This window comes from Alternaria alternata (genome assembly GCF_001642055.1).
Source record: "Alternaria alternata strain SRC1lrK2f unplaced genomic scaffold CC77scaffold_1, whole genome shotgun sequence".
Taxonomy (NCBI): domain Eukaryota; kingdom Fungi; phylum Ascomycota; class Dothideomycetes; order Pleosporales; family Pleosporaceae; genus Alternaria; species Alternaria alternata.
Genome location: NW_017306190.1, coordinates 2,152,617 through 2,163,980, shown reverse-complemented (window position 1 = coordinate 2,163,980; position 11,364 = coordinate 2,152,617). Strand labels below are relative to the sequence as shown.

Genomic DNA, 11,364 nt, shown 5'->3' with positions numbered 1-11,364 from the left:
TGTCCAGGACAATGAGTCAGGGTGTTTACTTGGGTCAAGGCAGTGACTGTGCAGTAGAGGTAGTTGATCTTATACCTAGTGATCATGGCGTCTACGTGGTGTCATGGAATGCACCTGAGATATGAATTGAGGGTTTAATTGGCGGTGAAGTTCTATCGCTCTGCCGAAGTTGTTAGTGATGAAGTTCGCCTGCATGCTGTTCCTGACGCTCTCACTTTCCAGGACGATGAAAAAAGCCGCTGACTGAAAATAAAGCAGCTTTACTAGTATAATCGTTTGAATTATGTAGAGAAGGAAAGAGGAAGGTTGGACTGTAAAGTAAGATAGACTAGCTCTATCGACAGTTGTCTTACTGCCCATGCTACTGTCTTGACTTTACTAGACTGTACGGAGGAGTAAAATTTGATAGGAACAGATAGAACAGTGAAGCCTAGTAGCCGTATTTAACATGTAAAAGTCGGACTGATTACAGACAGCCTCCGAGTGTGTCCCACCTTGAGCTTCGTGATGACATCGTTGAGGAGAAGGGCGATAGATTGGAAAAGAAAGATGATGTGTCTAATCGGACTGATGAGATGAAAAGCAGATACCTTCCCACGCTACGTTACATTCGTTACTCAGGGTTGAGATGTTGAAAAGTGAAATAGGATGCAAGCGCATAACTTTTGGCGTCAGAGACGAAGCATAGATGTGAACAGTCCGCCCTTCGAGAAGATATGGTATGCAAAGAGCCAGGAGCGCCTGCGCAATGCTTCGATAGATATCCATGAAGTAGGAACAACCAAGAAAATGGATGTTTGAAGACGTTGTCGTCTATCGGTCCGAGTGTTTGGAGGATGCGGATGCGTGGGGTCGTCTGGTCAGGTCCACATGAAAAGTGCGACTCTGCGGCGCAGTGCGCGTTCGTACCGAATCGTTGATGTGACCTGGTGACGGGTTGTTGGGTTTGCATAAGCGCCCGAGTAGTGCTGTGGCTGCTGCGAACACGCATATGCGGTTCATGGACCGCATGCGGGACCTAGAACGTGATCGCACCTGCAGACAAGCTACAACCGGTTCGATAGTAAATTGCTTCTTACGCCCAGGTCACCACCAACAACACTATGCGCATGGCTTTCCATATCTGACGGACTGATGGTCGCTCATTTATGACCATGCTGCTCGGTGCAGATCTTCCTCACGACCCACTTCTCCCAGAATTTGCGTTGCTGATTGGTGACCATGACTCCATCATCCCCTAGAGCGTCCACGCTATCCATGTGGCCATTGCAGTTGCACCATGTTATTGAAGCCGGTGTGTCTGGCATTGGTGGAAAGTGCAGAGTACCGCCTTGTTCAGGCTCATCCGTCTCTGCATCGGATTCGGTGCCAGCTATCGAGCTACCGTCAGCATCATTTCCACTACCACTGTGGTCATCGGATGGATCGTCGTGTTCACCATCGTATTCGTAGTGGCTGTCATCGTCGCTTTCGTCGCTGCTATCACTTCCTAGAGGATCATCGGGGACTTCGGCTCCCATGACAAACTGCTCGTCGAAGTGTTTTTCGTATCCGATTCGCCGGAGACTGACCCAGTCGAGTCTTGTGAGGTCGTCACGTAGACAGGGGAGCACATCCCTCCACATACTGCCATCTTTTAAGAGCACATCTCGAAGGCGCAAACCACGCAGTGTGTCTTTGTGTCGCTGAGCGATACCCAGGATTTCATCTGCGTTAAGACGCCAGGCTTGGATTCCAAAGGCTGCAAGATAAAGTTAGTCTATGTCGCAGTGCGTCTCATACCTTCAAAACATACCCTGCAACTTTTCCCATTTGACATTGTGGAAAAGCTCTTCTAGTCGTAACGTGAGTGGCCGATATGAAGGGAAACCAATATGCACTGCTTCGATGTTCTTAGCCGCAGTGAATAGTGCCTTGGACAATGAGGATAGATGTCGCATCCGTACGTCCAGGTCCGTGCTATCATCGAAATGTAACTCTAGACAAGTGAGGCGTTCGGCCAGAATTCCCAACGTTGAGGGGGGGTTATTGGCGGCACCTAGAACACTCTGAGGACTTAACATGGGTGATGAGAACCTTGAGCATGGTGATTCGGACTCAAGGAGAGCTTGACCGATCGTTTTCGCGCTATGCAGGCATGCTGGTGGCCATGTCGGCACTAGACTGTTCAGTTCGTTGTGACCCCGCATATACGAAATCAACACCGCATCTTGCTGGTCCTGCAGTCGCAGGATTTGAACATGCTGGAGTGAAGTGAATCGCTGGAGCGCAAAGTGCAAAATACGAGCATCTTTTCTTGTCCGTAGGATGTCCCTTTGCTCGTTTACTTTTTCTTGAAAGTGACCGACATCAAGGAAGCCGAAACTCTCAGGCCGTGTGCGTAAAAGCTCCTGAATGCGCTCTCGTCCTGTAACTTGGTCAGTTTCAAAGATGGCAGAAGCAGGATCTGTGATGATACCTTGATCATAGAAGAACGGTACCATGTAACTGAACTTCTTCACGCGGCCCGCAATGTGCGGCTGATTTGCAATCTTCTCTAGGCGTTCAAGTCCTTTCCGCGAGAAGCGTGTGGTAACGCGAGAGAACTGCAGACGTGAAGATACGAAGTCAGTGTACGTCTCTCATGCATCTCGTACAGGCACAACTTAACCTGATGAATCACCCCGAGCAAGGCGAACTTTCTGCATGTGAGGCGAAATTTCGCAACGGTGTCGGCGTCGTCAGGCTCTAGAGGCAGAGGTAGCTTAAAGCTCTCCTGTGAGAGATAGGCACGGCGCTCCAGGCTGATTGGTTTTTCTGGTTCAGAGGCAACATATTCGAGGATGATGCGAAGAAGCTCGTCGGCAAGATCGAGGATACCCATTTTAAGTGGGACCATTCATGACGACCGCGGAGGAGGAGCTCAACCACGAAGCTTAAGCTCCCAAGCGATTTAGGAGCGCACCGCACAGCGGATATACTTTGGGTGCAGGGCAGCAGAGTTCGGGCCGGGTCGGGATACTCGTCTGACGGGTGGTGGTAGTTGGATAGCGACAGCGGGAGAGGGTCATCAACTGACGACGTGGTGTTATCCGACGGCACCGTTCTGTGGGATAGCAAGCGAAGGACAGCCAGAGGGGCGCGGTAGGGGGAAGAAATGCATGACCTCTTTGCCAGCAGTCAGCTAAGCGTCGCTGGAGTTGCGAAGACGACTGGACACGAAGCCTGGCCTTGCAGCGACAATCCCGGTACGCCCGCTTCAAAATCTCCAATGGCACGCGGTGAATTAGACTGCAACAGGAATAGTGTGCTGCAGTAGTCCATAGCGACAAATCGACTCTTTTAGCTCGGGAGGAGCCATGTTCCCGTCTTGCTGATGGCGGACACCCGCATCGGCCTTCGACCACGTGATAATACTCACTGGGGTGGGGCTGCAAATTTCCATGGCGTTGCCAACACAGCATGCATCAGAAGCGCTTGTGACGCCAATCAGCCGCAGAAAAAAGCGTCATCCGACCGATACCACTGCCGTGTACTTGGGATGGCGTTTGCGCTATGCGAAACAATGGAGCGTCTTATGACGACACAGAGCTTGGGAGCCTCATAGTGGGCTGAAACGGGTGGTCAAGAGTGCAATGTAATTATGCTGTAGAAGCGCGTCATTCTCTCCTGTTTCGCATGCGTCAAAGACATTCATTACGGAGAGTCTACATCCGTAAGTCAGCTCGCACATGATGACGCTCTAATGCATTCAGACTGTCGACTATGGCGACGTGTTGCTTCACAAGCCCTATGCCGGCCCTGGTAATGTCATGCGGACCTGCGCGGTCGTGTGGCTTTGGCGCACGCAACTGTCGTGCAATGTCGCACAAGAAATGACACTAGACAACCTCCTGCTTCGTCAACTTGTCGACATGGGAAGTCGACAACGCCTCTGCTCACATACTGTCTGCCAACAAACACTCCGAGACGTGTCTCTTTCATCTCCCTGCTCAGACCCTGATCAACATGGTTCACGCTTTCGCCCTGGATTGAACACGTTCGCTCCTTTTACGACGAATCTCGGTGCTGCTCAGCTTGCTCTGGAACGTCTCGTCTACATTGCCTTCCTCGCTGGCATCGAGAACGGCAACCTCAAAAATATCGAGGGGATTCCATCCCTGCTCACTGCGCTTGTTGTTCACAGCAGCACCTCCTCCCCTTGTTTCAAGAGAGAGCACCAGGGCAGAAATTTCTTTGTCAGTGATTGTTGGGCCGAAAGGGTCCCAGATCTCGACGTATTTAATAGTGAGCCCAAAAGGATAGCTGACGTGGACGGCATGTCCGTTCGGCCCGGGTTCCTTGATCTCTTCAACGTGGATACGCTCGTCGCCTGGGGGGCCAAAGTAGACGATAGATGAAAGGAAGTTGTGTGTCGATTCTTGACGCTCTTTCCAGCTCTCGAGGTGCTCTGCGAACTTTTTATTTACTAGCAAAGCATCTCCAGTAATTCCAACGGTAAGCACGCTGGAAGTTGTGTCAGAAGGAGATGCTTGTCGTCTTCCCAACATGAAGGCAAACATGGTGAGCAGTAGTTTGTGACCAATGTGGAGGTGATCAAAAGTGCCTCCGACGGCAACGGACATGTGGTTGATTGAGTTGTCTGAGTTACCGGTAGACGATGATGATTCTGGGGTTTCTACACTGACAATGCCACCGCGAACTTTAGATATGGGCGTCTGAGTTTGGGATAAAGAAAGAAAGCTTTTTAGTACGCGCTCCCCTTCCTCGCTCTCGACCGAGTAGATAGTATCCCATGACCGAGAACTCCGGGCTAGCGTATGGATATCGATAGCAGGGCCTTGGAGTTCCTGCTCAGGAGATGAATCGGGCAGCGGCGTCGTCAATTGGCCATCCCGAGGATATGCGACTAATATGACGCGAGCATCAACGCCCTCAGAGTCTTCTGTATCGATAGATTCTCTACTAGCCGTGATGCAGATGAGCTTGTAGAGGTCGGCAACCAATTGTTGAGTAGTCGCATAGTGTACGCCGCGGGGCGCATCTAGATGTCCGTACAGATGCGGGCATGGCAGTGCAATTTCTAAAACGGTGGGTTCTTTTGATACGCGAGGAGATGTGGCCAGCTCTCTCAAGACAGTGAACAAGGGTGAGTTGTAGGCGGCCTTGAGCGCAGCATATGACGGTGGTGAGGGCGCAGGCGGCAGCAACAGCAGTGCACGATGGACAGGCTTGCGTGATGGAGGCATGGCTGTAAGATTTGGTCAAGGAAGCTGCGGTTGGTAGAAACTGTGACCCTGGGTCATGAACTATAGCCTGGAAGCGAGCTGGAATCACATATACTCTGAGCCCTGGGTAGGCGTGAAGGGAGGGTTCGGAGGGGTGGTGGGGAACTTTTACCGAGATAGAGCCGCCGCTGCCCAGCAAGTCGACGCCAACCGCACTTCCAGCTCCTGGACGATTGATTACGCGCTGCGACAAACCACAGTCTCTCTTTTATCTGCCTGAGCCAGCGCAGTAGTAATTGCAGGCGCCATGCCCTTCGGAAACCACCACCACAATGCGCAGAACGACCCGGCGCAGGGCATCTTCGCAGCGGCTTCGGCGCTAGGGAGTATGTAGGCTCACTTCTGGGGGGCATCTACCGTTGAACTTGGGCTGATGTGTGTTCTGCGATACTAGGCATAGGAGCGCCTGGAGGCAATCTGCGAGGAGCAACCCAGGGCACCACGCGGGCTGGCACCGACGCCTTTATGCCGCAGAGCAGCGGGAATGCCCAAGGACAGAGCGAAGGCTACATGGCCTCGACGGCGCCGCCAGCAGCCAACTCGAGCTTCGACGCCCCGCGACATAGAGCCCCGACCACAGGCGGACGCACCAACGAGGAGCTGCACATATCGACGGCGGTAGGCCAGCATGTCCCAGTACCCTCGTCCGTACCGGCGCAGCAGCAGGCAATGTACAACTCGCCCGACAATTATCGATCGGCGCCCAACATCAACATCGACCATGGAACCCCTCAGAACAGCCAGTATGGCTCCCCGGCCGTCCCCGGTAGCCTCCAGCCCGCCGGCGGTTCAGGGCAGCAACAGCAACAACAACAGCCGCCGCAACAACAATCACAACAGCCACAACAGCAGCAGCAACAGCAGCAGCAACAGCAGCAGCGACCGGCACCCAACGCCGCTTACACCGCGCCCGTCGTGCCTACCCAGACCCAGATAGCGAGCAACGCCCAGCAATACACGCTCCCCACGCGCTCCAACACCATCAGCCAAGCACAGCACTCTCCCCACTCAGGGTCGCATTCCTACTCGCGCTCGAGCCCAGCTGGCCTGGGGCCCGACCAGAAATACATTCCCTTTTCCAACACGCCCGAGCAGTCCAAGTACGCCGCCGGCACCCCTGCGCAAAAGTACTATCCTACCACTCCCTCCGGCGCTGCATCGCAATCGCCCCTGGGCCTGGCTGATATCAGGCCGCGCGCAAACTCGACCATGGACCAGGAGGGCGGCATGGGACACGGCAACACCATGGTCACCGACGGAAACAAGGTGCCCTCCAACAGCAACTACCTTGCGCCCTGGAGCATATACGCCTACGACTGGTGCAAATGGAACGTCCCCGGCGGCAACAGCGCTGGCAAGATGGCCGTGGGCAGCTATCTCGAAGACAACCACAACTTCGTGAGTACGAGACTGACTTTCACATGCGCCATGCTGACGCGACTTCTAGATTCGCATTCTCGACACCCAAATAGCGCCCCAAGACACGTCTGTCCCCGGCGCCACACCCTACGGCCTCGAATACAATGCCATCGCTGAAGCCACATGTTCTTTCCCTGTCACGAGAATACTGTGGGAGCCGCCATCCTCGCAGAAGCAGTCGACCGACCTCCTCGCAACGTCTGGTGATCATCTGCGGTTATGGTCATTGCCTCAAGCCTCTGGCAACAACATGAGCAACACAATCACCCGCTCATCCTCCGTAAACACTCGCGAGCCACAGCTCCCTAAGCTTACACCACTCGCGCTTCTCTCCAACTCAAAGACCCCTGAACACACTGCGCCCCTCACCTCGCTCGACTGGAACACCATGTCGCCGAAGCTCATCATCACCTCAAGCATAGACACGACATGTACCATTTGGGACATACCCTCCCTCACCGCCAAGACACAATTGATTGCCCACGACAAGGAGGTCTTCGATGTACGCTTCTGCGCAGGGAGCGTTGATGTCTTTGTGAGTTGTGGAGCCGACGGTAGTGTTCGCATGTTCGATCTCCGCAGTCTCGAGCACAGCACCATCATCTACGAGCCTTCAGACAAGGGCAATGACAAAGACAAGGGTAAGTCCTGGTGTGTTTACTTTCCACGTCAATCACTAACATATTACAGGCTCGCCAACAGGTCGCATGTCTCCGACCAAAGCCCAACAGACCATGTCGTATGCGCCTCCGCTCCTCCGGCTCGCCGCATCACCACATGACTCCCATCTTCTCGCTACCTTCGCCGCCGACTCAAACCTCATCCGCATCCTCGATGTGCGACAACCGGGCCAGGCCCTCCTCGAACTTCGCGGCCATTCTGCATCTGTCAACAGCATAGAGTGGAACCCGTCACGAAGAGGCATGCTCGCATCTGGTGGTGACGACTCACTGGTCCTCATATGGGATCTTCTTCATGCAAACAATGGCGCGACTATCAGCGGAGAACATGCTTCAGCACAGCCTCCAGTCGTACAGCCAGCGACTACACATTCCGCCAATGGGGCTGCAGGTGCGCAGAATGTACCTGTGGGTCAGAAAGGACCTTATGCCAGCTGGAGGTGCGACTACGAAGTCGGCAACATTAGCTGGGCACCTCAGAGCGCATTGACAGGGCAAGGCGGCGAGTGGGTTGGTGTCGCCGGCGGACGTGGAGTCTGGGGCGTCAAGTTATGATGAGCGTTACGTTATCTTGCTGTTAAGGACTGGGTACACTCTAGGAGACGACATGAAATGCCCATGTACGATCTGACGCCTTTCTTTGCAAGACGGGATGGCAAGGAGGAAAAGTGCATAGCTTCCGGTACTACTTTCTGAGCACAATAGTTCAAGGGCGTTGCGGCGGGTTTGATGCATATCCAAGATACCTGAAAGTGCAAGATTCTGTCTTCTATATTGCGATTTTGCGCTACGCTGTTCGTGTTTGCTTGAGATGACTTCTTTTTCCACCGTTTGGCCCTTTTCACAATTTCTTTCCACAACCAGCGTATATTTATCGAATAACAACTTCAACGACAACCTCGTTGCTCCATCCAGCCTTTGAATCAGTTTCTTTCCACGCACGAACGGTATCGATTTCAAGCACATTCTCGCATTCCTTGCTAACACTGACGCAGTGAGCTGGGACAGGGCGGCCGAAAAGCACAGCGAAGAAGTCGTTCTCAATAGAGCGCTTGGGCAAATCCGAGACGTAAAGTGCTGTGTATTGTTAGCCAGGATGTCAATAGTGAAGAGAGAGGTGGGGGGGGGGGGGGGAAATAAAGAACAGAAACTCACCGAAAGTGCCCAAAACCTTGCAACTCGTCCAAACCCTCAGTCTTCCCGAGTTCCTATCTACATACGCATCTGCACTAATAATGGCCGCTGCACCCGTCATCTTTCCTACAATGCCCAGATTCGCCACACTAATCTTACTCGGACCTTTTGCCTCACTATCTTGTCCCCTCTTGAGTTCGAGATCCAGTAATGGATACGCAGAGAGGATCTCCCAGCCCCTGATTGGCAAATCAAGGTGTACAAAGGCCTTGTTCGTCGCCACACTGGTCGGTTCCGTAACCTGACCGTCAGTATGCGAACGAATGATGTACGTACCCTTTTCCGCACCAGGGAAAGCGTCCAGAGCAATGAGTTCAGAGACTGGCTTGGGTGTGCAGTTGAAGACACCGAGGATCGAGACGCCGGTGTGTGCCATGCCGACGTAGGTCGTTACTTTGAGGAGGACCATATCATCATAGGCGTTGTAGGCTTGTGTTGTCTTGCCTACGTTGTGGGGACGTAGAATGACGGTGTCCCCTCGGGGCGTCTTTCCTGTCATCTGGTGGATGAGATCGATGTCGTGTTGGCCGGGCACGTCGGTAATGTAAATCGGTCCGCCCGATACGCAACGCGCAGCGGCATGGAAGGCAGCATAGTCATGACTTGTTTGGAACATGTCCCAGTCTGGGAGGATGTTGAGGTATTGTGTTATAATGGAGTTGTGGGCGTTGCAGAATATGTGCCAGGGGTGGCTGGCGGGCACTTCGGGGAAGAAGTCGTCCGAGTTGCGAAGTAGCATGCGTGGTTTGTTGGAGGGAAGTTGAGAGTGAAAGATCAGAGGGGGTGCTTGTGACATGCAGGATATTGCGCGGGCGGAAAAGGAGCGCAGTTGGGCGATGGACCAGGCGTCCTGATAAGACTTCATTAGTTTGCGGCGGTCGTCTGCATCGTGGAGTTCATCGAGGAAGAATTGCGCGTCTGTTTTCACGGAGTCGATACCGCACGAGGACAGGAACTCGTAGAAGTCCTTGTAGAAACGGTCTACATCTTCCTCAGCTACGACGGTGATTTTTCCGCCGGATACACCGTCTTTCAGTTGTACCTTGGTGGTCTTGTAGTCTTTGGCTATCTTCCCCTCGGGAGCTATACCGCCCCAATATCCAAAGATCGCGTGCCAAACAGCGATGTGTCGGATGTGACTATACTTCTCTCGGATGTCGCTCACTGTTGCTTTCAGACCACGGGGAAACCCAGTTTTGGTTGCTTCAAACTCCATCCAAGCGTTGTTAAACTGGTCCCCGCCTTCAGTGTTGAGTGACTGCCAATTGTCGTCTATAATCAGATTACTGATATTGATCTCGTTCTTGCGAAGTGACTCCAAGGCATCGAAAACCTTATCTTCGGTGAGCTTTTGGCCAAGACCGTTCCAGGTGCAGTACGTCAAGCCGTCGTACCAGTTCTCTAGCCATTGCGGTTTGAAGTCGTCAACCAAAGCCTTCTCCTCTTCATTGATTTGCCCCGTCGATGCTTCATATGCCATTACGAGCTTGCGAGCATAGTACATGGAGGCTGCTACTGCGTCGTCCAACTTTCTGCCTACTGCAGCAACAATGCGTACAGTGCCGTCTTTTTCGCTATCATTCTTGGCGTTCATGACGACTCTGCCGTCACTATCGTGATTGAGAAGTGTTAGTACCTCGTCTAATCCACTCACTGCGAGAAGAACCAGATGAGAGCCGTCATGGCGCTCGAACGCTGCCAACATAGCATCCTTGTCTGGCTGGAATCGGTCCTTGCCCTGTCTCGGAGCGAGCCATGGAGCCCATAATCTGACTTCAGCGAACCAACGTGAGAGATTCGTCGGCTTGCCAAGCCTCTCGCTCGATTGACCGGATGTCTTGCCTGACGCTGCGCTCACGGGGTAGGTCAGGTCCCATAGGACCGTATTGGGCGTATCGCTCTGTTCTTTGGAAATGTTGAGAAATGGTGGAAGACCCTCAAGGTAATATGTCAAGTCTTCTTTTAGCGGATCTGGCGACTGGTATATGATGCGACCGTCCGAAGTTGAGAACTGTTCATTGGCCCATTTCCAAGGCTCGTTCTGCGCATGTCAGCGGAGGGGTTCGCGTGCCCATCTGCGACCATCGATCCAATGGCAAGAAACTAAAAGACTGGAACAAAGTGAAGCTCATTGTAAGCACAGAGTCTAGCACTTACCTCTGAAGCTCTGAATGTGATGGTGTACGACAGAGAAGACCCGTGCTTCGGACGTCCCGGCAAATCGATTGTATAGTACTGACGTTGTACATCTGCTTTATCGGGCTTGACGGCTGTCTTTGAGCAGTTAGTTTCCCGACGCGCCCATACTGTATGACTGATGCTGACCACTGATGCCTCGTTACTCGACTGCAAACTAGTGCTTGTCCATTGGTCCAGAGTATCAAAGTTGTGCCACAGAGCAACCTCCCACGTCTTTGCTGAGCCGGCAGAGCTCTCAATGACTACAGTGAATCTGACCGATTCTCGATCAGAGGAAATAGTAGTCGTCTGTCCCAGCGGAGGATGGCAGCTTAGTGCAGCGTACATGTTAGCGGTCAAGGTTGGATGTCAGGGCGAACTGGATGGTCAGGACAATGGATTGAAAGCAACACAAGCAAAGACACGATGGACAAGATGAATGAGAAGGGTGTATTGATCTTGTATTGACCGAACAGCTAAAGTATAAGAAGCACAATGATGCATATGCAAGCACTAGGATGCCCGAGGGAGGTGCAGGTGACGTGTGCGGAAGCGACACGGAGGTCGGGGTAGCTGCGAGGTGAGCTCAAAACCAGCCAATCGGCGTCATCGGGGTCCCATCTTGG

At 53.0% G+C, this 11,364-nt stretch overlaps 4 protein-coding genes across 4 annotated transcripts; 1 reads left to right on the top strand and 3 right to left on the bottom strand.

Moving 5' to 3' along the window:
- Positions 1-955: 955 nt before the first annotated feature.
- Positions 956-3,071, bottom strand: CC77DRAFT_53588 (hypothetical protein). The gene is made up of 4 exons (XM_018532056.1): positions 2,651-3,071; positions 2,459-2,585; positions 1,796-2,407; positions 956-1,741 (listed from the first exon to the last, which is right to left on the bottom strand). The coding sequence occupies exons 1-4, from the start codon at positions 2,876-2,878 to the stop codon at positions 1,143-1,145; spliced, it is 1,566 nt and encodes a 521-aa protein (XP_018391928.1). The 5' UTR covers positions 2,879-3,071; the 3' UTR covers positions 956-1,142.
- Positions 3,072-3,561: 490 nt separating this feature from the next.
- Positions 3,562-5,398, bottom strand: CC77DRAFT_53657 (pantetheine-phosphate adenylyltransferase family protein). Its single transcript, XM_018532061.1, has one exon. The coding sequence runs from the start codon at positions 5,226-5,228 to the stop codon at positions 3,993-3,995; it is 1,236 nt and encodes a 411-aa protein (XP_018391927.1). The 5' UTR covers positions 5,229-5,398; the 3' UTR covers positions 3,562-3,992.
- Position 5,399: 1 nt separating this feature from the next.
- Positions 5,400-8,049, top strand: CC77DRAFT_53598 (WD40 repeat-like protein). Its single transcript, XM_018532057.1, has 4 exons — positions 5,400-5,593; positions 5,662-6,665; positions 6,715-7,327; positions 7,377-8,049. Exons 1-4 carry the CDS (start codon positions 5,515-5,517, stop codon positions 7,919-7,921), a joined length of 2,241 nt encoding a protein of 746 aa, XP_018391926.1. The 5' UTR covers positions 5,400-5,514; the 3' UTR covers positions 7,922-8,049.
- Positions 8,050-8,105: 56 nt separating this feature from the next.
- On the bottom strand, positions 8,106-11,240 carry CC77DRAFT_1090384 (glycoside hydrolase). Its single transcript, XM_018529516.1, has 4 exons — positions 10,886-11,240; positions 10,718-10,834; positions 8,522-10,601; positions 8,106-8,443 (listed from the first exon to the last, which is right to left on the bottom strand). The coding sequence occupies exons 1-4, from the start codon at positions 11,084-11,086 to the stop codon at positions 8,238-8,240; spliced, it is 2,604 nt and encodes an 867-aa protein (XP_018391925.1). The 5' UTR covers positions 11,087-11,240; the 3' UTR covers positions 8,106-8,237.
- Positions 11,241-11,364: the final 124 nt, after the last annotated feature.

Excerpts from the sequence above, each read along its gene's own strand:
- CC77DRAFT_53588 (XM_018532056.1), bottom strand. The coding sequence starts at position 2,878 with ATGGTCCCACTTAAAATGGGTATCCTCGATCTTGCCGACGAGCTTCTT. Across the intron at positions 2,408-2,458 it reads ACCGTTCTTCTATGATCAAG|GACGAGAGCGCATTCAGGAG; the intron begins GTATCATCACAG and ends ACCAAGTTACAG. Across the intron at positions 1,742-1,795 it reads CAAATGGGAAAAGTTGCAGG|CCTTTGGAATCCAAGCCTGG; the intron begins GTATGTTTTGAA and ends TTTATCTTGCAG.
- CC77DRAFT_53657 (XM_018532061.1), bottom strand. The coding sequence starts at position 5,228 with ATGCCTCCATCACGCAAGCCTGTCCATCGTGCACTGCTGTTGCTGCCG.
- CC77DRAFT_53598 (XM_018532057.1), top strand. The coding sequence starts at position 5,515 with ATGCCCTTCGGAAACCACCACCACAATGCGCAGAACGACCCGGCGCAG. Across the intron at positions 5,594-5,661 it reads AGCGGCTTCGGCGCTAGGGA|GCATAGGAGCGCCTGGAGGC; the intron begins GTATGTAGGCTC and ends CTGCGATACTAG. Across the intron at positions 6,666-6,714 it reads TCGAAGACAACCACAACTTC|ATTCGCATTCTCGACACCCA; the intron begins GTGAGTACGAGA and ends CGCGACTTCTAG.
- CC77DRAFT_1090384 (XM_018529516.1), bottom strand. The coding sequence starts at position 11,086 with ATGTACGCTGCACTAAGCTGCCATCCTCCGCTGGGACAGACGACTACT. Across the intron at positions 10,602-10,717 it reads TCACATTCAGAGCTTCAGAG|AACGAGCCTTGGAAATGGGC; the intron begins GTAAGTGCTAGA and ends TGACATGCGCAG. Across the intron at positions 8,444-8,521 it reads CAAGGTTTTGGGCACTTTCG|CACTTTACGTCTCGGATTTG; the intron begins GTGAGTTTCTGT and ends AACAATACACAG.